The following is a 24,829-nucleotide window of genomic DNA, read 5'->3' on the forward strand; positions in this document are numbered from 1 at the left end:
GAACCCCAAAAGGAGGGAGCCAGGGAAATCAATATCCCAATCTCACTCTCCTCCCTCCTCTGACCTCCTGCTGGTGACCTCCCCAGTGGCCCACAAAGACCCAAAGGGCACAGAACCCCACCTGTGCAGTCCATCGTGACCAGCCTCCTGGGGCAGAGCCCAAGGTGGAGAAGGCAGGGGTTAAATCGGGAGGGTAAATGGAAGACACCAGCTCACACTGACTCAGCAGGGTTCACTCCAGGAATGCAAGGTTGGCTTGAGGTTAGACAGTCTGTCAATGTCACTCACCTCTCTGGCAGCCACAGTCAACACTCAGAGGGCAGAAGGGTCAGGGGGAACTCACATCGGGTGAGGCTGTGGTGGAACTGAAGCGATACAGTTCTCGGAGGCTCAGAAGAGGCTGTCAGAGGCCCCACCTTCATGAGGAGCTTCTCCCCTCGCCGTGCTCCCAGGCAATGGCAGCAGCCTCTGTCCCCCAGTTACTGCCCTGGCCTATGATCGACACAGTGGGGGCTTCAGCAGCAAGCTCCAGCCAGCTGAGGGCTCTGAGTCCCACCTACAGCATTTGCACCCCTGCTGGTTGCCCCCCGAGTCCCTCTGTCCCTTCGCTCTGCTGTCAGAAGCCTGGCTTTGTGTGGGACAGTGCGCACCCCTCATGATGGTCTGACGGAGTCGTGACGATCCTGCTCCCTGCCCTCCCGGCCTCCTCTGCAGCTGGGTGTGGCCCAAGCTCTGAAGGACGAGTGAAGGGAGAAGCAGAGAGAACATTCTCGGTGGGGGTGGGACCAGCATGAGCAAGGGCTGCTGGTCAGTTTCGGGAAGAGAGGGGAGGCTGGCGGGGCCAGAGCACAGACTAGGGGGTGGGGTGGGGCAGAAGAGGGGCTGGAGGGAGGGCATCAGACCACTGAGATTAGGGGAGGCTCCAAGACAGGTGTGGGAGGCAGTGATATGGAGAAAGCCTTGGCCTGTCACCTGGAGACAGGCGGTAAGACCTGGTCCAGGGTGCGGGCCATGGAGATGACAGGAGAGAAGGCGGCTCTGGGTGTCAAGGAGCAAGAATGGTGGGTAGGGCCTGTGCAGAGAAGGACCCCTGCCCTTCTGGGCTGCTCTGGGTGGAGGGCCTCATTCCCAGGGTGGGGTGAGGGAGCCTGGGTTTGGTTTTAAGTTTTAATACCCTGCACATTACTTGGCTTGGGCCCTGCCCTTGGGGCCTGGACTCGGTTTCCAAGGCCTGCCCTGGGACAACCCGGGGCACCCAGACCTGAGCCCCACTTGCCCAGGGGCAGGCCTGGGGGACTGAGAGGGGTGCAGGCTCTGGAGAGGGCCTGGACTGGACCCCCTGTCGCAACTCCCTGGGCCACAGGGCCAGACCCTCCCCATGGGGTCGCAGGCTCCCTTCTCCACTGAGGCAGGGCAGCTGGGGTGCTGGCTCCGGGTGCCCCAGCCCCGAGGCCACGGCACCCACAAGTGTGGGCTGCTGGTGGCCCGGGAGAGAGGGCTGCGCGGGCAGCAGGACAGGCCGGTTCCTGGGAACGTCTTTATTGCCCATGAGGAAGGGAACAGAGTGGAGGCAGGATGCCCCCCGGGGGGGTCTCAGGAGCGATTCTCAGCCCGCTTAGGGGGCCGAATCCGGTCGTTGATCCAGTCCACATAATTGGTCACTCGGGTGTAGACACCTGGCTTATTGAGGCGCCCGCAGCCATCGCCCCAGCTGATGATGCCGTACAGGTAGGCCACACCGTTCTTCTCGCAGGCCAGGGGCCCGCCTGAGTCCCCCTGCGGCGGAGCAGCCGGTCAGAGCCAGGGCCGGCTGGGGAGACCCGTGGCTCAGCTCCTCTGCACCCCGGAATAGCCCCACCGGCCCTCCTGCCCCGGCCTCCCTGATCCCAGCCCTGAAAATGTCCTTAGAGGAACCGAAAGTCCAGACGGGTCTCAGAGCTCCCCTGTGATGCAGGACCCCCCGGAGCTCTCAAGGGGGACTCCTGACAGAGGGGGGACAGACGGCAAAGGTATTTCCAAGTAAGGGAACTGTCCACTTTCCCCGAATGCCGTGGACAGGACGGTCATCTCATTCCTGGCTGCTGCGGCAGCATCTGGCCAGTCTTTCCTGCTCGAGCCCCACCGTGGCTCCCTCTCACCTCGACGACCAGCAAGGCGCTCTTCAGTCTGGCCCCGCCCCACCCACTGGCACCCCACATGGACGAGGTGGGCCCCTGTGTGCTGGCACATGCTCTCCCCCTCACTTGAAATGCCCTCCTCGCCCCCTGGCAAACTCCCATTCACCTCTCAGGACAAGTGCAAATGTCCCCTCCTCCATGAAGCCACCCTTGACTCCCCCAAGGGTGTTCCCTGTACCACATGGTCTGGTGTCAAGCCCCCCACCTCTTTTGCCAATTCTCAGTTGTGTGGCCTTGGAAGAGTGTTTGGACTTCTTTTGGTCTCAGTTTCCCCGCCTATAAAATGGGAGTAAAGCAGCTCCTCCCTCTCAGGGTTGACGTGCAGCCTAACAAGACCCCACCCGTGGAGCCCTCGATAGGCGTCAATTATTGGGACTGGCTGATCGATTGAGCCCACCTCGGGGAACTCTGGGTGAAAAAGGTTTGGCCTTTGGTGTTGTGCAGACAGCCCTGCCCTTGGCTGGACAGCTGGGCCGTGTCTGGCTTTGTGACGCCAGCCCCACCCTGGGCCTCCGTCTCCCCATCACCGGGAGGAGGGACTTCTCTGCCCGCCTGTGAGGGCCTCCGGAGGGGGTGAGCACCCACCCTGGGGGCTGGCCCCCAGCTAGCAGGTGCGCTCTCTGCCCTGGCTCCCCGGCTGGCCCTGAGGGTCGGGGTCCCTTTGGGCTCTGAGCTCCCCAGGTGGTTCCGAGACTTGGCGGCAGGTCTGGCCTCACCTGGCAAGCATCGGACTTGCAGTCGAAGTAGCCGGCACACAGCATGTTGGGGCTGATGTCGGCCCCGTACACCTCCGGGCTGCTGCACTTGTGGTCGGCGACCAGGGGCACCAGTGCCTCCCGCAGGGAGCTGGAGTAGCCGCTCAGGTCTGGGGACACGGGGCTCTCAGGGTGGGCGGGCTCGCCGTGGCTGGCCTCCGCTCCCCTGGGCACGACGCTGGCGCGCTGCCCCCACCCTCTACTCACTCTCATCCTGGTGGCCCCAGCCCGCAATCTGGCACTTGTGCCCCGCGGGGAAGGCGCTGCCGGGCTCCGGCAGGCAGACGGGCTGGACAAACTGGGAGCGGACGGCACAGCGGTCGCCCTTCTTCTTCAGCCGGATCAGCACTGGGCGGGAGAGAGGCCAGAGGTCAGCCTGGGGCAGGAAGTGTGATGGACGGAGCGTGGCCACTGAGTCACACTGCAGCGCAGCCCTCCTGGGCAGAGGCGCTGTGGCCTGGGAGACCCAGGAGGGGCTGGAGCGCCCGCCCAGGGCTTCCTCCTGCCAGGCCGAGGCCGCTCTGCCACACCGGCACCCTTGCTGCCCTGGCCCCTGCCCCTCCCCCTCCACTCTCCCTTCCCCTGTGTCTCTCCTTCCCTGCCCTCCCTCTCCCCCTCTCCGGCCCCTGTCTGAGGACTCCCAGGCCTGCCTGGGGCCCACCCCTGCCTCTTTCCTGGCTCTGGTCCCAGGTGTGCAGCGAGCACACATCCCCAGACCCCCTGCCCCCAGCGTGCCCCGAGCCTCACCGAGGTCGTGGTCACTGGGGTTGAATACCGAGTACAGGGGATACGGGATGTACTTCTCGATGCCAAACGTCTGTGTGACATCCGTCGTGCGGTTGAAGAAGTGTTGACCCAGGACCACTGAGACGCTTTCCCTGGAGGGGCTGTGCAGGGGGCGCTGGTGGCAGCATGACCCTGGCCTTCCCCTCGGGCCCCTGAGGTTGGCTCTCCCCCTACCCATGGCGCCTGTGCATCCAAGAGACAGCCCCAGGAGGGCGACGCCCAGCAGGCCCCGCAGCCCTGGGGAGAGGCTGAGCAGGGACTGGGTGTGGGCAGACGAGACACCAGGGCCGCACCCACAGTCCTGGGCAGCACCACCTCTAACACAACCCCATTAGTAACCAGAGGGGCCTCATGCAGGCCCAGGCGGGGTCAGCCCTGAGACTGGGCCCCACTGGATGGATACCCGACCCTGCCTGCAGCCCGGCCCCAGCTCATGTCTGACTTGTGCAGTGCCCCAGACACAGGCCCTCACTCCCGCTGGGCACAGGGCCTGGGCCCCCTTGGTCAGCCCCTCTGCTCCCGACCTGGGCCTCCGTTTTCCCCATCTGCTGTGTATGGTGGTCATCTCACCCTGGCTCGGCCCTTCTGCGTGGGACTCCACCTCCAGGCCACTGCGGAACCTCGGCCACTCGGCCCTCCCAGGCCTCAGTCCCTCCTGGAAAATGGGCTCCCACACCCAGGGCAGCTGGATGCCCAGCACACAGTGGGGCTCGGTGCCCTGGCCCCCATGCAGGGCCAGCAATGCGAGTCCAGGGCCAGAGCTGGGGGCTCCTGGGCCTCACTCCGGCGGCCTCTTAGGGTGCGTGGACAGCGAGCTCGTGGCTTGAAACACCCAGGCCTCCGAAGAGCGCGAGGGGCTGAAAGAGCTGTGTGGAGCCGGGGGCCAGGCTGAGGGGGCACTGGCGTCCTCTCCACAGGCTCTGGGCACCCAGGTCTGCTCTTTGCCCCCACTAAAGTAAGGTACCCCTCCTGTGCCCCTGCCCTCATCCATGCCCATCCATGCCCATCCACGCCTGTCTTGTTTCACCCACCTCCACAGCCCTGCTTGCCCAGACCTGGGGTCCGGCCCACAGTGGGTGGGTACCCCTAGGCAGCTTGGCCCCTCCCCAGCCCCTCCCTGGTTGTCCGAAGGGGATGCCTGCTCCCCTCCCCAGGCCTCTTAACCCTCTCATCCTATTCCTCGCTGGGGAGGCCTCAGGGGTCCCATTTCACAGGCCCAGCAGGAAGCATGCCGCAGGGCACACAGCAGGCAGCACAGGGCAGGACTTCCGCCCACTGTCCCGCCCCCCACGTTGTATTCCCTGGGGTAACCCTCAGCCTCCCCCAGATCCTGACGCCTGGAATGCCACTGTCAGGTCCATCCCCTCCCACCGGACCCCCAGGGGGAGCCCCCCAGGCAGAGCCTCAACCCTATCACAGCGGTGGGAGAAGGCAGGGTCTGGCTGGCCCCCTAGCTGTGCAGTGGTGGGTCTCGCACCTCGAGCCCCACCTCGGCTGTCAGCCCCACCCTGCCTTCGCCGTTTGGACGCGCTGAATGGGCGGGGCCTCCAACTCCCTGCCCCCTCTGGTGCCACTTGCGCAGACTGGGAGGAGGGGTCTGCGCGGGGACTGGCTCCGCCCACCGCCCTGGTGCGCATGCGCGCTCCCCGCTCCTCCGAGCACCGCCCCGCCCCGCCCCGTCCCGCCGCGCCCCGCCCCGGGCACGATTGCCCAGACCTCCCGGTGCAGGGACTGGACGGCCACCTAGGGACGGGGATGGCTTCCCAAGGCAAGGAAGGGAGCAGCAACCCGGGCTGGGGACGGGGTGGGTCTCTGCAGCCTCCATGCCTAGCGCTGGGCTGAGCACTGAGTCCCACGTGGATCAGAGGGGCCACGGAGAACGGAGGGACCGAAGGATGGGGGTTACATGGGTAGGTGGGGACACATGGGGACACGTGGGTGATGGTTAGGAAGAAATGTATGAGGACAGGCAGATGGAGGATGGGGAGGGAGAGTGAGGGATGGGTGAGTGGGCGGGTGGGGATGGATGGGTGAGGAATGGGGGATGGAGGGTAGGTGATGGATGGATGCATGGGGGCGGGTAGATGGGTGGTGGATGGAGTGGAAAGATGTGGAATGGGTGGTGGGGATATGGCCGGTGGGTGGGTGGGTGGGTGGAGGTGATGGGGATGGACGAGGGATGGTTTGAGGGATGGCATGGGGGTTGTGGACACTGGGGCCAGAACTGCTCACCTGTTGGAGAAGCAGTGGGCCGCAGACACCACCCAGCAGGTGTGGACAAGGCTCCCTGCACAGAAGTTGTTCCCGATGTAGATGGCGGCCAGCCAGGGGTGGGAGCCAGGCAGCGAGGACGAGCCACCGATGATGCGTGGCCTTAGGAAGCTCCTCTTCTTGTGCCGCTTGCCGCAGTTCTGGCGTCCAGCTGGGGCGGGCTCACGCAGGGTCAGCAGGACCTCGGGGGGTGGGGCCTGCATTCTGGTGAGGGATCCTGGGAGCACAGGTCATAGGTCATACCCCCGGCCAGAGAGGGTGCTGGCTGGACCCACTGTCCACCATCCTCAGGCCCCCTGGCGGTTCACCCGCCTCCTGCTCCACCCTGGGCAGCTCGTCTGGGGGAGGGTCCAGGGCTTGGGTCCAGCTCAGCCCTCATGGGCACATGATTACTCTCTGAGCCTCAGTTTCCTCATCTGTAGGATGAGGAGAACAATATCCGGTCACAAGGCCTTGTGGGAACCAGAGTGGCCTAGTACACCTGGCAGGTGTTCACGTCCCTTCCAGCAGCCTGGACCCCAGAGCCAACCTAGGATGGTCAGAGAGCCGGCTGGCCTCCTGGAGCTGCCCACCCCCAGGGTCTGTCTCCAGGGGTGCCTGCTTGGCTTCCCACCCATGTTTTTGGGAGCTGTCCCGGCACGGGTTCAGGCTAGGCAGGAGCCACCCAGAAGACCTGGTGACCGGCTTGCCTGCTCTGACCCCTGGTGCCAGCCTACTGCAGGGCCTTGGACCAGCTCTACTCCAGTGAGCCTCAGTTTCCCCATTTCTAAGATGGAGTAGTGGTCATCCAGAGAGAGAAGGCCAGGCATGGGGGTGGGGTGGGGAGGACCACAGGACAAACTGCTGTGACCTCGGTGGGAGGGGAGCAAGCTGCGCGCACCGCAGGCGGCCAGGCGGCAGTACTCCCAGGAGAGCGCGCTGTCCTTCACCACGTAGCACCAGGGCCTCTCGTCCTTGTCCGGGTTCCTGGAGAGCACGGAGAGGCGGGTGGGGTGGGGAGCCACACGGCCCCTCAGAGAGGGCAAGCGGGAGAGAGAAATGGGGACACCTAGCAGGGTGGGGCTTGGGACTTCCCCAACAGCATTTTGCTCATTCTACAAATGGACACAGTGGCCTTAGGCCCCGTGGGCCTGATCCCAGCCGCAGGCTCCCGTTTGCTGGGGCCGCCACCCAGGCCAAGGGGTCAGGCGCCCCCAGGGGCAGGCCAGGCCTGGAAGGTTCCCCCACAACAGACCCCACCCGCCCGCCCTGGATGCGGTGGCCTGGGGTGGGCCAGGCCAGTGCTGACCGGCAGTAGGCATGGGGGCCCAGGCCGAGCAGGGCCGCGGCGCCCACCGAGTCCACATGCAGCTCCTGGTAGAGCAGGTCGGAGTTCCAGGCCAGGCAGCTGAGGCCCGAGGCCGCCGGGCTGGACACGCCTCGGTACTCGGTGCCATCCCCCTTAAAGCAGCGCTGGGTGGGCACTGTGGGCAGCATGGTGTGCAGTGAGCCTGGCCCCGGGCTGCATCCACGCTGACCCCCAGCCCCCAGGGGGCCAAACAACTCACCGATGTTGCAGAGCCGCCCAGCGTGGTCCGGGGGGCAGGCGCACACGGAGGTCCCAGTGGCCACAATCAGGTGGCAGGTGCCACCGTTCAGGCACGGGTTGCTCAGGCAAGCTAGGGGGAGGACTCAGAAGCTAGGCCTCACGCCTTGAGGTGCCGGCCGCATGGGGGTGGGGTCAGGGCCCGGTCGGAGCCCTGGAGCTCGGTGCTGGGTAACCCTGGGTAAGTTCCTTCCCCTTGGGTGGGATGGGGACACGGGTTGGGAAGGCTCTGGGACGCCTTCCCTGGCCATAGGTACCTGTGTGGCGGGTGCCCTCGCACTGGACGTGGCCCCCCGCGCACTGGCACCACTCCACCCTGCCCTGGTGCACGCGGGCCCAGCGGTCACCCTCCTCCAGGTGCTCGTAGCGTGTCTCATCGAAGCATTTCTCTGCGGGTCACACAGTGAGTGCCCTGCTCCCTGCGCGCCACCACCCTCCCCTGGGGGGACCCTCCCGCCCTCGGCAGGCACCCTCCCACCCCATCCTCCCAGGACCTGGCCTGGACCCGCGGCCCCATGGACCCGCTCACCCGTGCCACAGTCCTTGCCCGTGAAGGCCACGGGGCAGGCGCAGTGGTAGGACTCGGGGGCCTGCGTGTTGGAGCACAAGCCCCCGTTGAGGCAGGGCCCGGAGGCACAGGGATCTGGGCCAGCTGGGACACACAGGAGGGGTGGGGGTGTCTGAGGGCCCAGCCAGGCCGCATCTCCCCTACCTGTGACCCTCCCTGCTTGCCAAGGGACCCCAGTGCCTCCATCAGGCCTGCCGCCTTAAAGTGGCCCCCTGGGTTCCTTGAAATGCAGGTGCCCTGGGAGGCACAGGCCTCCCCGCCCTCCCCAGACCCCCTGCCCAGCGCTTAGACCCTGGCGGGGGGCCTCTGGCTCTGCACTCGGCAGCCTGGAAGCCCACCCCCACCCACCCCTGTCAGGCAGCAGAGTCCCCTCCCTTGTGCCCCCAGACCCTACTAAGCAGGCTGCTGGCACAGCACCCTGCAGATGCCACAGGTCCTCACCCCTGTCTGGGGCTCTGCCTGTGTGGCTGCAGGGCCTGGCCTGACCACCAGGGGGCGCCTTGGCCCCAGCAATGACCAAGGCAGCGGCTCCTGGCAAGGGCGGGGTCCTGTGTGGGAGAGGCTCCCCGCTCTACACTCCTGTGATCCCCTGGCCTGGTTGCTTCTCTGCCTCTGCCTGGCCCACCAGGCCTGCAGTGGGATCAATCCTGGAGCCCCCTCCTGCACTCGACGCAGCTCTGTCCCCTTCATCCCCACCCCCATCAGCACACTGACCCTGGCGCCTCCCTAGCTCACCCTCCAGCCCCAGCCCCAGCCCCCTCTAGCAAGATTTGGCGTCCCAGACCCCCAGGCACCCACCTGGGCCCTCCTGGGGCGCAGGGACCTGCATACAGTAGCCCCAGGCCCTGTCTCGGTCATAGTTGTGAGTCGTGGCACACCTGGGGGCAATGTACACAGTGACTTGGGAGTCCCAGACCAGACTTGCCCATCCCAGCCCTGACCCACGCAGGGTGCCCCTCTGACCACTCTGGGAGCTCTCTCCCATTCACTCGCTCACTCATTCATTCGTGACACTTGCTGTGTGCCAGGCTCATTGTGGAGTAGGGAGGGCAGAGGATGGGAAGGTCTCCGGGGGTAGTGGGAGGCTGGGGGGACTGGGAGGAGGGGAGGCTGGTGGTCTGTGCTTGCAGGCCTTGCTGCAGCCCGGGACCCACCATTTCCTGTGGGCGCTTCCCTCCGAAGTGCAGGAGTGGAGCATGCGGCCGCCATAGCGGAAGGGGAAGCTGCAGGGCTGCCCGTCCTCGGTGAGCACTGCAGGGGAGGGGCAGGGGTCAAGGGGCTCCCTTGCTGGACACCTCCTGACACCCCATCGCACACCCCGCTCCCCAGCAGCCGCCTGTGTTCCTCCCGACCCACCCACCCAGGTGCAGCCGGCCACCTCCTCCAGAAAGCCCTCCTGACCCACCTGGGCCCCCAGGGCTGCTGCTGGAGGGGGCCGCCCTGGGTGGAGGGGCGAGTCCCTCACCACCGGGTCCCTCTGCCTCTGAAGCTCTCGTGGCTGGGGTCGCAGGTGTCACGGAGGTCACGGGGATCACGGGGGTCCCAGGAGTCACTGTGGCTTTAGGTTTTGGGGGTTCCGTATAGTTCTAGGAGGAGCCAAGAGGGGTGTGACCAGCATCGTTGTGGGACAGGCCCCCCTCCCAGTCAGCACCCACCAGGTGAGCTGGTTGCAAGCCTCGGCCTCAGTTTCCGCATTGGGGCCATCAAGTCTTGGAGCAGGGACCAGGGGGACACGAAACCTCTGAGGCCTCAGCTGGGCCTGTGCCCTCCCCCTCCTGCCGAGCCCAAGGGGTTAGACAGACTGGCTCGGGGTCTGCCCAGGCCAGGCCCCCCCCCCGCCCTCCAGGCCCGCGTCCTGGGGGTCTGCGGTAGGGCATGGAGAGGAGCAGCTTGAGGCCCTTAGATCCCCCACCTCCCACCAGACACTCGGACCCAACAGGGCCCAGAGAGGGTGGGGGCCCAGCAAGTTGGAGCCCAGGCCCCAGGCCCCGGTCCACGGGCCAGCCTAGCAAGCCCACCTCAGCCGCGAAGGCCAGCTTTCACCACATCGGGCCTCACGCCCGCTCCACAGCCCTGCCTGGCCTCGGCCTCAGGAGCCAGAGTGGGCACAGGAGCCCATGGCACTGTGTGATGGGGTCAGCGCTCACCCTGCCAGCCCGGGGCCGGGCCCCATGAGGCGCCAGCGGCAGCAGCAGCAGCAGCAGGAGCAGGGAGAGCCCGGGCAGAGGGCAGGAGCTGGGGACCCAGGCCCGGCGCCCCATGGCTCCTCCTGAGCTGGCGTGAGGGGCAGCAGGAGGCGGGAGCAGAGCAGCCAGGGCAGGTGGGGTCAAGGCCGCCTGGAAATGATTAACCCTGGCTGCCTCCCGTGCTGGGCCCACAAGTCCACCATATCTGCTGCCCAGCTCACCCAACCCAGGCCAGAGGGCCCAGCTGTTCCCTCTGGCCTCAGCCATGCTGGCCCTGGGCCTGCCAGCATCCATGAGTCTTAGCTTAGAAGCTTCCTCCAAGAAGTCTTCCAGGATGACTCAGCAAGCCCTGCTCGACTCCCGGCCCCAGCTTCCAGTCCCCTCCTGGCCGAGGGGCTGGCTGCTGCCTATTTGTGAATTATTCATAACCAGAGCGGCTTCCAGTGCTGAGACTTTTCGAGGGCCCAGGCCTGGAGGGTGCAGTGCTGGCCTCATGGCAACAGGCCAGGCACAGAGAGGAGGGCGTGCACACCACCGGTGTGTTACAATGATCCCAGGACGCAGACCTCCACTGCCCCCAGCACTTCAGCCTGGCACCTCCCGGGATAAGCCTGGAGTGGGGACCCTCGTGGGAGTAGAGCCGGGGGGAGGTGGGTAGTGCCAGAGTCAGCCTGCCCTAACTCCAGGCAGTGCCCAGGAGTGTTCCCTCCCCCACCTATCCTGGACCCGCTTAGGCACTGCCTCCAGGAAGCCTTCCCGCCCCTGGACTCCCTCAGCCTTGGGCTTCCCCCATCACAGTCTAGATGACCTCACTGTCCCCATCTCCGTCCAGGTCTGCCCCCCACCCCATCCCAAGCCCTGGCTGTCTCTGGGTATCTCTGGTCCCCCGCAGAGCCCTAGCCAGACACCCAGGGGCCATCATGGGCCACAGAGACCTGGCTTGGGGTCCTGCTTAGATCTGTGTGCAGCTTGCTGTTCCTATTTGTGGCCCGGGATGGGGACACTATCCCTGGCTGCAGCCGCAGTAGTCCCTTCAGCCAGCCCCGGAATGCATGACTGGGGGCGCAGCACAGCTACCGCAGAACCTCTTCTGCAATTTCCAAGCCACCGCAGGGACGGGGCCCCGCCGCTTCCCCATGAGTCAGCTCGGCGCCCGCACGGGGCTGAGGGAAGGCTGGTGGCTGACTCTTCACTTTGGCCTGGGGATTGGCCTGGCACTGCAGCTGTCTCACTGTGCGCCCCAAACTGCATGCTGTCTGGTCCCCCGTTTTCCCTTCTGTGCAGAGGAAGGGAGAGTGGAAACTGAGTGGATACTCAGCTTGGCACACAGTGCGTGCTGGGGGCACAGTGGGTGCTGGGGGCACAGTGGGAGCTGGGGGCACAGTGGTGCTGAGCACAGTGTGTGCTGGGGAAATGGTGGTGCTGGGCATGGTGGGTGCTGGGGGCATAGTGGTGCTAAGCACTGTGGGAGTGGGGGGCACAGTGGTGCTGGTCAGTGGTACTGGGATCACAGTGGGTACTGGGGGCACAGTGGTGCTGGGTGCACAGTGGATGCTGGGGGCATGGTGGGTGCTAGGGGCATGGTGGTGCTGGGGACACAGTGGGTACTGGGGGCACAGTGGGATCTGAGGACACAGAGGTGCTGGGCACACAATGGTGTTGGGCAGAGTGGGTGCTGGGGGCACAGTGGGTGCTGGGCCCCTCTCTTCCATTCTGACGCCTCCCCCAGACCCCTGCTCAGAGCACCACTCATGGGGGTTTACTCCCTGGAAGCATCCAGAACCCCAGCAGCCTTGCTGTGCACCCTCAGGCCTAGGGCCCTCTCTGACAAACCTGCCATGACAAGACACCCTTCCCCCGCCAACTCTGAGGAGGGAGAGGTGTGGGGGGGCCCTCAGTGCTCCGCTGCTCAAGGTTGGGATTCCACCGAGGCAACCTGGCCAATGGCACCATCTCTATCTGCTTCAGCCCACCACCACATGGTGGCCCTGTCCACTGGCCCAGCCTGCCACCCAGTCCCCTCCTGACTCAGCTCAAGCCATTCTGTAATCAAACTTACTCCAGCCTCAGGGCCTTTGCATGGCCTGACACTCTTTCCCAGGCCTTCTCAGCAGCCAGGTTTCCACTCAGATGATCCTTTCACAGACAGGCCCTGCCAAACCCCCCCTCTAAATGAGGCCAAGGCAGGGGGACAGAGCACAGCAGCTTGAAAGGTGCCCACTTTGCCCATGGGATTCGTAGAGCACAGACCCAGAGCCTGGGCAGGAGACCTGGCTCAGAGCTGCAGACCACAGTGACCTGCTGAGTTCCCCAGGTCCCCCAGGCCGAGCCCTGCCCCCAGCGGCGGCCACTTGGAGAGGAGACCGTGGGTTGACCTTTGGGGGCTGCATGAAGCAGCTCGCTTCCTCGCTCCCTGCGGGGCTCAGCCTTGGTCCTGCCCACCTGTGACCTCACCACACAGACCCCTCCTCTCCCCAGCCCCGCCCCTGATGCGATTACAGAGCCCACGGGAACAGGGCTCCCTGAGGGCAGAGCCTGGGACTCCAGCACCCAGCAGGAGGCTGACACTCGCGGGGTCCTCAAGGTCACTTTATTGGGAGAATGCTGGATGCTGAGGGGCATCTGGGGTGCAGGGTCTGAGGAGCCCTATGAGCCAGCCGTGGCAAAGCCAGGTCCCTCGGCCCTGTCCTGGTTTGGCTCCAAGGCCCTCAAGATGGGCTCGGGCTGCCCCTCGAGATCACGGGCCTCCACACGTGTATCCGGGCGGCACAGTTCAGACGCAGGCTCAGGAGGGACGGCCGGCGGGGGCAGGGCTGCGGGCAGCCTCAGACGAAGGTCGCGTGGTGCGGGCTGGCTTTGGGCTTGGCCGGCCGGTCTGGGATGGAGCTCAGGCCAGGGAGGTCTGATGTTGGGGGCCCACTGGCCCGTGACCTCCGGGGGCCTGTCCGCACTCTTGAGACGCTGCCGCCCAGCCCGGGTGCCAAGCCAGCGACGCGGTCCACATCGATGATTGTGCTGACCGGGAGGCCTCGGCTGCCTCGGGCCCCGCCTCCTGTCACAGGGAGAAGAAAGAGGCTGTCACCTGTCTGTCCTGCTCTGGGCTCTGGAGCCCTGCAGGCACCCAGGACAGGAGACCCCTCCCCACCCTCCTTGCAGACATTGGCCTGGGGAGGGTTTCCCGAAACACCAAATGCATCCCAGAGACGGGTGACCAACCTTGGGCCCCCTGGCCTGGGGCAGGAGTGCCAGGAAGGTCTGCAGAGTGCCAACCTCATGGGCCCACCAGCCCCTCGCAGGCCCACGGCACACCCAGCAGCGTGGAGGGGCCCTGGCAGACAAGCCACGCATTATGGGGAGAGTCCCTCAGCCAAGAGAGCCAGGACCCTGAATCGACAGGCTGGTGCAGGCAGGTGGTGGGGAGAGCAGAGGCAGGGGCCGGTGCTGGGGGATGAGGTCTGGGTGTGCAGGGCCCAAGTTCTGGGTGGTGGGAGCCGGGGGAGGCCTTTACCTGCCACAGGGACACCCAGGGCCCCCTGCACCCTGCATTCCTCAAGTCTGTGCCAGGCCAGCCGGGGCGTCTCACTGGCTCGGGGCTGTCCCCCTGAGCCAGGGCCCCCTCCTTAGGAAGAGCTCAAGAGCTGTTCAGCACCTGAGTCCCCTGCAGCTCCCCATTGGCCTCAGCCCCCAGCCTTGCCCGTGCCACCTTCTCCTCGTTCTTCCTGGTGGCGTTAGATGCCCCTCCCCAAGCCCTGACGATGCTGAGCTGTCCCCTCACCAGGGCTGTAAGTGGGGAAGGTGGGTGTGACTGGTCTGTGGGTTTGCGTTGCAGGAACGAGGACTCAGTGCTTGTCAGCGGGGGCTGGGGTGGCAGAAGAAATGGGCAAAGGGAGAGGAGAGGGGGCAGGGTCCAGGGCCCCACCAGGGCTCCCGGAGGATGCTCATGGGATTGAGTCAGCCTCCCGGAGCAGGGTGCAGCCAGCAAAGAGCATGAGGGGAAACTCTTGCCCCCACCCCACCCTGCCCCTCAGACACCCCGTGTCACTCCCACACCCGCTGCAGCTCAGGAACAGAGGGCCACAGTGAGGCCCCCAGGGTCATCTCACCCTGCCCACTCAACCCTCCCCCCGGGCTAGTATGGACCCCCTAATCCCTCCTGGAGGGCTGTCTGCAGGGCTTGTCCACAGGCCAAGGGGCCTTTGGGGAGGTGGGAAGTGAGGCGAGGCCCTCGGCCATACCAGGGAGTCCTAGCAGGGAGGCACCCCTGCCTGGACTGGGGGGAAGGACCAAGCACTGGGTGGGGTTGTTCCAGACGGGCTGGACCCTCAGGGCAAAGCCCCCAACCAGGAACTCCAGGCTTCCACCCACAGACCTCAGTGCGGGGCTTCTCCAAGGGCTGCAGTCCACAGGCCAGGGCAGGGCAGGGGCCCGAGCCCAGCTTCTGGCTCCCCGCCAGCGCCCTCCCAACCTGGCTGCCTGCTTATCCACCTGCCTGTGGCCTCAGGCCCAACTTTTCCCCCTTACAAAGTCCGCCCTTTCCAGCCCCTGCTCCGGTTCTGGGGGCCACGCTATGCTTTCCCACCCTATCCCCAACACCTCAGGCCGTGTGCCTCTTCCTCCGTATCAGCCCCACCGTCCGCCCTCTTCCAGGCTGCTCAGTGGTCAGCAGGCCTCTGGCTCCAAGCCCCCACCTCACCCCTAGGAGTTCCAAGGCTGCCTGAAACTGCCTTGGAAACTTCTAGACCCTGGGGTGGGCAGCCCTACCTCCCTGCCAACGCTCTCCCCCAGGGAGGCCCGCCCGCCCCAGGGCTGTCACATCTGGCTGGTACCTGGAGGGGCCCCTGGAGGACAGAGACATGTCTTCCTGGGTGCGGTCCCCAGGGACCAGAGAGGGTAGCACAGTGGGTGCTTGGCCAGTGTTCAGCCTCATCTTCATCCCCTGAGCCCCCAGGCTCACCCCCAGATGGGGGCCAGGCAGCACGGGGCCCAGGCGGGACTTTAGGGCCGGGGCTGGCTGGGGCTGGGCAGGAGCCCTGGCCTATCTTGCAGGGGTGGCCTCAGTGAGCCTGGTGCCAGGGACCCTCAGGTGCCTATGGCGGGCCCATGTCAGACAGGCTGGAGGAGGAGTCCAGCCCCCAGGGACACAGGGTCCTGCTGCCCTGACTCCCCTCCTTGGGCCTCAGTTTCCCCGGCCTTGCTGGTAGAGGTGAAGACTCATCTGCCCCCATGGGTACGAGGCCTATAAGCGAGAGTGGGGACGGCCATGGGGGTCAGCAGCCTGTGCTACCCTAGCTGCTCCATGGCCTCCAGGGTCCCCTGACCCCATGGCACCCATGCCTCTGGAAGTGCCTCTACACAGCCTCCTGGGAAAGTCCTGGCCTGCAGGCAGAGTGCGGCGTCCTCTCTAATCACAGGTGGAGGCGGCGGACGAGGAGCCCTTCACCCCAGCCTGCATAACGCATCAGCGTCAGGGCACCCGGCTGCACGTGTCATCCCCCGCCTCACACGGGGCTGCTCGGGCCAGGCTGTGTGTATCCTACTGAGGTAGGTCGGGCAATGGGAGAGGGTCTCAGGAAAAGCTAGTTCCCCTGAGGTCCAGGGGTCCACATGGAGCAGCCGTGACTGGAAGCTTCTCCAAGACAGACCTTTAGTCATTCAACAAATGTTCCACTATGGCTGCTGGGATCCACCCTATCCTTTGCCTGTCACTGGGTCCCCATGGCCCCAAGTGCCAGGCTGCAGGGCCGGGAGGTGATAGCGTGGGGCGGGTCTTCACCTTGGATTTGGGATCGTTGAGAGAGGCAGGCGTTTGCCCCCTCAATTGTTTCTCCCCACTTGGGGCATGTGTCTAGAGGGTAAAGGACCTGTAACCCCATAGGGGTTCAGGGGCTCAGCCCTCGCCCGTCCAGCCCCGTTTGCACCCCAGGAAGATGGAGGCCTGAAGATATGGGCCTCGGCCACAGGCCCCTCTGACCCCCAGGCAGCTTGGTGGGCTCAGAATTGGGAGGAACGCCTGTTTCTGGGGATGGGGCATTTTGTCCACGGGCCAAGGACAAGCACATCACAGGCAGGGTGGCCGAGGTCCAGGCCCTTCCTGCCTGATTGGCCCAGACTTGCTCTCCTAAGTGAGTGGCAGCTCGGGCCCGTGACTCAGTGACAGGGGTCCAGCCCCAGGCAGCAGGCGGCATCACGGCCTCCATGCCAGGGCCTGCCGGAGCGGCCGCCCACGCGGCTTCCCGAGCCTCCTCCAGCCCTTGCCTAGCAGGGACGGCGACAAAGAGGGCCCCACAGGGCTCCAGGGGCTGTCACTTCCAAGGGGAGGCTGACTCTGCTCTGCAAAAGGTTCGCTCCCTGCGCAGCCTCATCTGGATCCTCTGCCTCAGGTCCCTCAAACACCCACAGACTTGTCTCCCGCCCCTCAGGCTGCCCTCTGACCCCTCCTCTCCCAGGGGCACACAGACCCCATCCCTTCACTGACCAAGGTCTGCAGTTCCGACCCTGCAGTCAGGCCCTCCCTGGGGGGACTGTGCTGGAGCCCCCACCGTAGACCGGAACTGGAGCGCCTGTCCCGAGAGCCTGGAGACATTCCCTTCACCCACGGTCAGCCCCTCACCCGCTGTCTGTTGTTCGTCCCTCAGGCGACCCTTTCATTTGTCCACCAGCGTTCTCTGCGCTGGCTGCCAAGTCTCCTGTGGTCCTTTAAGCCTCCACATTGGGAGAAGGTGGCGGCAAGTCAGGACCCTCCTCTCAAGGTCAGCAGGGGACAGGGTTGCACCCTCAGCCACCTCCAGGTTCTCTCTCAGGACCTGACCCTAGCTGCCTGTCCCAGGGCCCTCCCTGCCCCCAGAGGGACCCTCCCCATCCTCTGGACATTTTGCTGCAATTTCTGCCCCCCATGCTCTGAATCGTCTCATCAACAACTCTGCAGTACGCAGCTGCAGGGCACCGGTCTACAGCCCCAGCAGCCGTGGCAAGGGAGGGAGCATCTGTGGGGAGAACAGGGATGGGGAGTGGTGGGGCCACACCTGGCGCAGGCATGCAGGCCCCAGGGAGAGGATGCAGGCAGGAGCTCCTGCGGTACCGGTCCCAGAGGGAGCAGCGGCCAAGGCCCAGGACCCCGTGCTGTGCTGGAGGGGAAAGTGGGGGTGGGGGTAGGTCATGCTATGTGCCACTGGTGGCCCGTGGCTTCCACTCTAAGAGACCCAGAGATCAGATGGAACAGACCCACTGCAGGGCACAGTGAGGAGGACACACAGAGAAGATGGGGCGAGGAGGGTGGATGCACAGCGGGAGACCAGGGCTATTGGCCAGAGCAGCCAGGAGGACGGAGTTGTCACAGCCATCCCAGGGGTCTGGGGAGATGCTGGGCTAGCTTGGTCAGCCCTGGAAGTCCATGGAGGCCGGCAGAGTGGGCCAGGCCAGTGCAGGAGCCCCCAGGCATCTACAGGAGAAGGTCCACTCAGGTCCTTCTGGCCAGGGCAAGGCCAGAGCAGCAGAACATGCTCTGGTGGAAAGAGGGGTTCTGGAGAGGCCCCAAGTGGAGAGTTGCCCTCCTGGCGACTTACAGGCCTGAGATTGGTGGCAGGGCCCCTAGTAGTGACATGTCCCAAGAAAGCCAGGCAGCTGCCCCATCCACATGATGGTTTGTGCTGGTGAGGGCTGAGCCGTCTGCCCCTGGAAGGCAAGTGTGCATGGGGGCAAGGCGGCCCTCGATCACCCCCAAACCTCTGCTGGGGAGACAGAATGTCTGAATGGACAAGTGCAGACTTGAACAGATATTGGAACAAGAGGCCAAGCCCTGGGCTGGGGAGACTTGCATATCTGTCCCGGGAGGCTCTGACACCCCTGGGGACAGGTTGTTGGACTGTAGTAGCAGAGAGGCCTCCCCATGGCTGTTGTCTTGAACATAACTGGAGTAAGGCAGAGTTCCCCCGCAGTGTCCCCAGCCCAGGGCTTCCACCTCACCTGGGACTGGGAAGGTGTGACACACAGAGACTGTGGCCAGGGGTCCAGGTTAGGGGTGGAGAAGGAGGGAAGGTGGCTGACCACTGAGCAGCCAGGCACAAATGGGCTCCTGGGACTCATGGCCACACCAAGGGCATGTGGTCCAGCTACCTTCGCTACCAAGGTGAAGGGCATCGCCCCTTGAGTGGGTACGTGGCCTCTAGTCAACGGTCCAGCTCCATTCCCATGGGAACCTTATTACTAGGCCACAGCAACCCGTGGCTGGTGGTCTGCGTGTGAGCAGACAGGGAAAGCTACCCGTATCTGTTAGGAAGTGAGCTAGGGGCTCCCTGAGAGTCACCACTCTAGTAACTGGACGTGCCTTTGGGGACCCTGGACACCAGGACAGTGGGGCATGAAGCCTCCCAGTGAAGGTGACTTCCACCTCCCCCCCCCCCCCCCCCCCCCCACTGAGCAGCATCTCCTTGTGCCTGAGCACCCTTCCTTGCCTTGGGACCCTGGGCTGGGATGGCTGTGCGAGGACTCCTCTCTGGGGCGGGGCGTGCGGCTCTGCTGGCAGCCGCGCTCCTTCATGGTCACTGAGGGGCTGCACCATGGCCAAGGGCTGCTGCAGAGCCAGCTGAGGAGAGGAGCAGGGAGCCCAGCCTGGCCTGTGGGGCCCCGAGAACCCGGCCTCTGGAGAGGGCTGGGAGGGGCTCAGCCAGCACCCAGACCCAGCCCTCCAACACCAGCACAGCCAGAGGGCAGTGAGAGAAAACCGGGCTCTGCCCCATGGGCCTGGTGCCTGCGTGAGGGGGCCGAGTTGGGGCAGTGCTGGGAGAGTGTGGGGGGCCCCTCCTGGCCCTGTGGCCCATCCATTAGACAGAGGGAGGGCAGTTCAGCAGAAATTTCTCTGAGCCCAGGCCCTGGGGAAGGGCTCCAAACATCCCCTCACAAAGACCTCTCCCGAATCACACCAGGTCAAGATCTGTACCCTGGTCACGGCCCACTGACCCTTTACTCACGTGTCAATGCTGAGCACTGAGTGTGAGCTGAATGCTCAGACCTGGGAGCCAAGGCAAGGACCCAGCCTCAGTCCAACACTGCCTGAGTGTGGGGGGCCTGGGGCAGGGGCCACCAGGGCCGCCGGGGCTGCCGGGGCCACCGGTCAGCGCCGAGGGCAGCTCCTCAGCTGGCTCTGGACACCCTCACCAAAAACTCAGTTCAACAGATGTGTTTTTCTCACTAGGAAGGTGCCCTTTATCTGCACACCCTCTCTGAGTGTGTGGACACAGGCGTCTTCTCCCAGTGGGTGCCCACACCCTTGAGACAGTGTCACCCTCTGCACGGGTGTTGTAGGACCAGCACTTGGAACCTGACTCTCGCTCTGCCAGGACCTGAGGACACACGGCCACCGCCCCTCTGGTCCTCCCCACCCGGGACAGGGAACGCCAGAGGATGCCCACGAGCTTCCAGAGTTTTTGCTGGAAACAAATAGGTCCCAGTTAGGAAGGCAGCTGGGAATTAGGATGAAAACACCCACAGGACAGGTTTTTAGGTTGTGCCTTTGGAAGGAGCACTTCACACTGGGGGCTCAGTTCTGGGTCCACATGTCCTTTTGACTGTCTCTATACTCTGCCCGCATAGGGTGTTGACAGACACCCTGTGTACACCGGTGCCGGGGATGGAGGACCAAGGTGAGCGAGCAGCACGGCTCTCAGAGGCAGACCCTCCCTACTTGGGGGCACATTGCTGGCAACCCCCTAACAAGCTGCATGGCCCAGACATGGCCGTGGGGCTGGGGGCCCAAGGAGCATCACCACGTTTTGTTTCTCACCCTGGACAGAATCTGCAGTGGCCTCCATGCTGCTAAGAAACATTTCACAGCAACTGTTAGAATCAGTCAGCGTGCCCTGGACCAACGCTGCTTTGCAAAGCCTGGGAGATACAAGGCAGCGCTCAGCCCAACGCGCCTGGCCCAAGGGCGAAGAGACACTCCTCATCAGGACGGAGGTCTCAGGCGTGGGTCTCCCTTCATTGTAACGTGGAGGCAATAGACACAAGGTCCCCATGGATAAGTGAGTCTCTGCCACAGAGTCCGTAGGAGAAACCAAACTCTGTGGCTCCTGAGGTGAGGCCGCCCAGCCAGGCCGGCTCTCGCGGGTGTTGCGCAGGAGGAAGTTCCTTCCCGAGGCCCTTCCCCACACACAGCCTCGTCAGCTCCAGGAAGACTCTGGACGGACCACAGATCCTTCACAGCTCCTCACGGCCCACCTCACTGGCCTGTGGCCAAGGCCCCTCCCACCCCCTCTCCTGCTCAGGACAGCCTGAGAGCCAAGGGTTCAGGGTCCCCATCTCCCGCGGGCTGGGGGGCTAGCAGGGGCCATGGAACTGGTCCCGGCCAGTGGTGGTCAGGAGGAGCCTGCCAGGGCGCTGGGAAGACCTCCCTTCCCACATGGCTGGTGCCACCCCCTGTGCCCTGAACACATCAGGGACTGCTAGTGCACAGAAGATGCTGACGTCCCCGAGGGATGAGCCCAGGGAATGGAGAGTGCCTGGCCTGGGCACATGGCCATGCTGATGGTTGCTGGGCGGGAAGACTGAGCCCCGAGTGGGTAAACCATGTGGGCCCGCCGCCACAGGAGGCAGGTGGAGCTGAGAGAACAGGCCAACAACAGACCACGGCCAACCTCGGCTCCGGGTTGATGAAGAACAAGCCGGAAGAACTGGGCCTTGCTGCTCAGTGGCCACTGCCTGCACCCAACTCTCCTCTCCTGGAGGTAACAGCAGACGGGGGAGGCCGGACCACCAAGCCTGCCCCGTGTCCTCAGGGAGGTGGCCCCTGGCACGTTAGGCTGCAGCCTCATGGGTTCAGTCTCCCCATTCCTGCGGTGGTGGTCTCCCAGGGTCAGCGGTCCCCCACCGTCACACCTGCCCCCCTCGTCACTCTCGTTACTGCGGCCATTGCACAATGGTGTTTGTGGGTGTGTGTGAAGCACTCAAGAATATTTGTTGAGTGAATGGTAGATTTTTAAAAGCCAGTATATTAAGGTAATGAATCCATTAAAATATAGAATATTTTCCCTGGATTAAAATACATCTATAGTTTTCTAAAGCAGAAATGAATTTTCAAATGAGAAAGAAAAGAGTTTTAAACCAGTGCAATGATGAGATCTAGAGTTTATTACTCTTGGAAGAACACAGACTCAAAACTTAGGTGAAAACTACACACAGGTGGCTACAACGAAGAGCAGAAAGGGAAAGTCAGGCGCAGCGCAGACCGTGCAGAAGTGCGACACACATGGGAAGGCTGTGGCTGCTCCCGCGTCCGCGTCCACGTGCTGTCTCAGTGGGGTGCCAGGGGAGCCCACCCAACACAGCACTTGTCCTCCAAAGCCCTCGGATGTGTACACGTATACAGAACACAGTGACAAATGCCCCCCCGCTCCCCTCGAGATGCGGGCTGCAGGCCCCACAAGACCCGATCCTGGGGCAGGGCTTGGACTGCCGCAGGCATCCTGGACCAGGGGCCCGAGCAAAGCGGGGGGTCCATGTCGCCCCCAACAGCAGATCATATCCAGAAGTGTCCACACATCACGGAGCATAGAGAAGGGAAAGGGCAGCCACCAGGGGCTCTGAAAGTGTACAGTGAAAAGGCCTCACCTGCATTGCGGGGACGAGGGGACGCAGGCACACAGGCCACGGAGCAAGGGCGCGGCAGGGAGCAGAGCTGCTCCTGGAGGCCCCTTTCCCAGGAGGCCAGCAGCCTCGTCTCACCTTCTAACATTCGTGGTTCTCAGGACTAGTCTTGCCACCTGCCATTCCTGTCACCTTCACACACTAAGTTCCTGCTTCCATTCCGAGAAACACCTGGACTATTCGAGGTCAGGGACCCCACAGAAATTCCTCTGATGCCCTGGTCGCTGAGCCACTGCCTGGCCCACGCAGGCCCGACACACCTGCTGTGTGACCGAGCGGGCGGAGTGGGAACAGCCCTGCGGTGGACCACTGTGTCCGAGAGCGCAGTCCTGTCTAAGTCACGGGTGGCTTTACTTACGTGCTCAAGACAATACCGGTTTGTTTTTCAGTCTTGAGACTAAAACACTAGCTATCCAAATTTTAAAAGTTAACACATAAATTTTCAGAAATTTCCAGGGCCTTGCTGGCTGGTGTTAGTGGCCCTGGGACCAAGGAGGAGGCGGGTGAGGGGAGCGGCGCTGTCTGTCTGGGTGCGGGCGCCCTCATGAGCTTCGCCCTCTCCAGAGCGTCACACCACAGCCGCACAGGCACTCCAGGCCCTCCACGACCCTCCGACCGCACTGTGACCTCAGCCGCTGCGAGGCCCTCCTTCCAGAAAAGGCAGAGGCAGCGGCAATAAATACAGTAAGTGAGGAGGAGGAGGGCACACCCAAACGCCTTGCCAGATAGACGACTGGGGCACAGGCTCTTAGCAGAGCTGTTTCTTTTTATTGGAAACTGGGCGGACAACACTGGGTGGACAGTGGAGGAGAAGAGTCAAAGGTGTGTGGGGGAGTCAAGCCGGGAGGTACCTGGTCTCGGAGGTCCGGCCGGGTCCTGCGGGGTGGGGTCCTGCGGGGCGGGGGGTGGCGGCAGTAAAGTGCTGTTAGGGCTGCTGATGTCGCCCTCCCCCGTGAGCGTCAGGTCGGCCCCGTGCTCGCCCTCCACAGTCTGGACGCCCCCGGCCTCCACTTCCTGCGCGCGGGGCGTGGGGGTCAGGGGCGCAGAGAAGGGCGGGCTGTCGGCCGAGCCAGGGCTTGTCGCCGGGCTGTCGCGGCAGTCTCGGGCGGGCCCCTGGGGCTCTCTGGGCTGGGGAGCCTCCTCCCTGCCGTGGCCTGCCGCTGCCGCTGTCCTCTTGCCGAAGCCCTTGGCGGTGGGCGGGGAGGAGAGGGCGAGCTCGGTGGGGCTGGGAGGCAAACGCAGAAACTCAGGCAGCACCAGGTCCTCCTTCCTCAGCAACCCGCGCTGGTCGTCTGCTCTGTTGCTCTGAGCTTTGGAAATGAGCTCAAAAAACTCTATTGGAAGAAAACCCACAGTGAGCACGTTTTAGAGAGCTTCATACTCAGGTGTGCCACAGCAAAAAATGCTCGTCTGGAAAGCTCTCGTGATGGCTGTCCCACCCTGAGCCTTCGAAGGGCTGCGGGCCAGCAGGCGCTTGCACTCTCCACCATCTCGGCCCACAGAACTGCAGGGAAGGAAGACCCGGGCCTCTGGCACAGTGTGTTTTTGGGAGTCGCAAACAGCACTGTACCCCCCTGAAAATGCAGTTGTGTGAAGTCCAGACTTGGAAAAACCAAAACCCTGGACTGAACGCAGTCGTGTGTGGCCTGTGCTTTACTGGCACAGTGTCTACTCTGCCCAGGGTTTGATCCCGCTGGAGGCCCCTGACATGGCCTGGAGAGAAGGGACTGGCCAGACCCTGGGCACCACAGAGCCAGGAGTCCCGGGCACTCACAAGCTGGGAGCTGGGTGAGCCCACCCAGACAAGGGGAGAAGAACCCCTGAGAGGCAGCGTGTGAAGCCAGGCCTCTGGGGACACCAGCTCTTCGCAGAGGGTGGTCCTGACAGGGCCTGGGGGCAGCGCCTGGCCCTGACTCCCCTCCTGCCCGGAGCTCCACAGCCCCTGTGGGCCTGCCCCTCCCCAGCCATCCTCGCTTGCCTGCTGTATACTTCCAGCTTCTTGGCTGCTCCTCCAGAACTCTTCTTTTTCTTACCTGGGCAGCTTTTTAATTGTGATTTGAGCTCACAATTCAAAGTAGAAGATGTCTAAACTGAGCTTTCTCTAGCCTTTAAATTACAGTCTTAGTTTTTAATAAAAGACAAGGAGTTTAAAATCTCAAATCTTAATGGTTCTCAGAAATACACAAACTTCAGAGCGAGTGTGTGTTTCATTGCTGCCTCGTTGTGGCCAACTGTGGCCGAAGGAGCGGGTTGTATGGTTTTAAGGTTGGATTTCACAAGGAGCTGGGACAAGCCCAGCTGACTAGGAAGTACTCCCTGGATTAAAATTCAACTCACAGTAATAGCTGTTAATTTTGAGTTGCTTTTCATGCTTCTCTTTGTTACAAGCTTTTGGAAGAAAAAGAAATTTCTCTCACCTCTCCCTCTCTCTCTTACGTGCATCCCTCCTTTCTCCTGCAGGCCCAGGGGAGTGCAGCTCACCCCCAGGGCCTCTGACCAGCAGAGGTCAGCAAACCCAGGGCCCGAGCGGGCCCATCTCCTCCTCGCCCACCACCCGCCTCGCTGGTGAGGACCCTCAGGGATGTGGACCCTGTAACACTCACTGAGCCTCCGTCTGAGCTGGGGACCTGTCGTAAGGAGGAGACAGAGAGAGGGAGCAGGCGGACCAGGACCACCGTGCTGCTGCCCAACGTGGGTGCTCTGCAGCTCCTAAGGGGCCTGGCTCTCAGTCTGAAACTGGGGTCTTAGTAAAGTTATAGCTACAGCCACAGACTGACACGGGGGGAGCACATTCTCAGTGTGACAGGGATCATAGTCACCTGATGTCAATAACTCAGAGAAAGTTCTAATGACTGTACTGA

At 63.7% G+C, this 24,829-nt stretch overlaps 2 protein-coding genes and 1 long non-coding RNA gene across 18 annotated transcripts in view; 1 reads left to right on the forward strand and 2 right to left on the reverse strand.

Moving 5' to 3' along the window:
• Positions 1-1,523: 1,523 nt before the first annotated feature.
• Positions 1,524-10,459, reverse strand: HGFAC (HGF activator). Of its 8 annotated transcripts, none has more exons than XM_023638465.2 (14): positions 10,290-10,459; positions 9,548-9,728; positions 9,297-9,393; positions 8,941-9,020; positions 8,104-8,226; positions 7,832-7,963; positions 7,537-7,647; positions 7,278-7,452; positions 6,870-6,955; positions 5,951-6,206; positions 3,680-3,819; positions 3,140-3,280; positions 2,894-3,042; positions 1,524-1,776 (listed from the first exon to the last, which is right to left on the reverse strand). In XM_023638465.2, exons 1-14 carry the CDS (start codon positions 10,401-10,403, stop codon positions 1,594-1,596), a joined length of 1,968 nt encoding a protein of 655 aa, XP_023494233.2. In that variant the 5' UTR covers positions 10,404-10,459; the 3' UTR covers positions 1,524-1,593. The 8 variants fall into 8 exon arrangements, with proteins under 8 accessions (XP_023494233.2, XP_023494232.2, XP_070118933.1 ...); XM_023638464.2 differs by having other exon boundaries at positions 6,840-6,955; XM_070262832.1 differs by having other exon boundaries at positions 6,840-6,955; positions 8,104-8,164; positions 10,290-10,440.
• Positions 5,438-24,164, forward strand: LOC138923538 (uncharacterized). Of its 2 annotated transcripts, none has more exons than XR_011437273.1 (3): positions 5,438-5,628; positions 15,740-15,869; positions 20,116-24,164. It is a non-coding gene; the product is annotated as an uncharacterized lncRNA (long non-coding RNA). The 2 variants fall into 2 exon arrangements; XR_011437272.1 differs by having other exon boundaries at positions 5,440-5,628; positions 19,519-24,164.
• RGS12 (regulator of G protein signaling 12) overlaps positions 12,905-24,829 on the reverse strand; it is a 132,937-nt gene continuing 121,012 nt past the window's right edge. For 7 of the 8 annotated variants that reach the window (XR_011437271.1, XM_023638459.2, XM_070262823.1 and 4 more), the window contains 2 exons: positions 22,820-23,302; positions 12,905-13,380 (listed from right to left, as the gene is read on the reverse strand). Coding sequence is in view for 7 of the 8 variants with exons in the window: in XM_023638459.2 (XP_023494227.2) it covers positions 13,154-13,380; positions 22,820-23,302 (710 nt within the window). In the remaining variant the exon portion in view is untranslated. Of the gene's footprint in view, positions 13,381-21,434; positions 23,303-24,829 lie in introns of those variants that run through there. The other variant, XM_023638460.2, reaches the window with a different exon arrangement.

The sequence above is a fragment of the Equus caballus genome, chromosome 3, assembly GCF_041296265.1.
Source record: "Equus caballus isolate H_3958 breed thoroughbred chromosome 3, TB-T2T, whole genome shotgun sequence".
Taxonomy (NCBI): Eukaryota; Metazoa; Chordata; class Mammalia; order Perissodactyla; family Equidae; genus Equus; species Equus caballus.

What these genes read in the sequence shown, in the direction of transcription:
- HGFAC (XM_023638464.2), bottom strand. Translation starts at nt 10,403, where the DNA reads ATGGGGCGCCGGGCCTGGGTCCCCAGCTCCTGCCCTCTGCCCGGGCTC. An exon ending in TGCGCCCCAGGAGGGCCCAG is followed by an intron (nt 8,227 to 8,940) that starts GTGGGTGCCTGG and finishes TGTGTGTCCCAG; the next exon opens with CTGGCCCAGATCCCTGTGCC. An exon ending in GCCCACTGCTTCTCCAACAG is followed by an intron (nt 3,820 to 5,950) that starts GTGAGCAGTTCT and finishes CCCCCTGCACAG; the next exon opens with CCCCTCCAGGGAAAGCGTCT.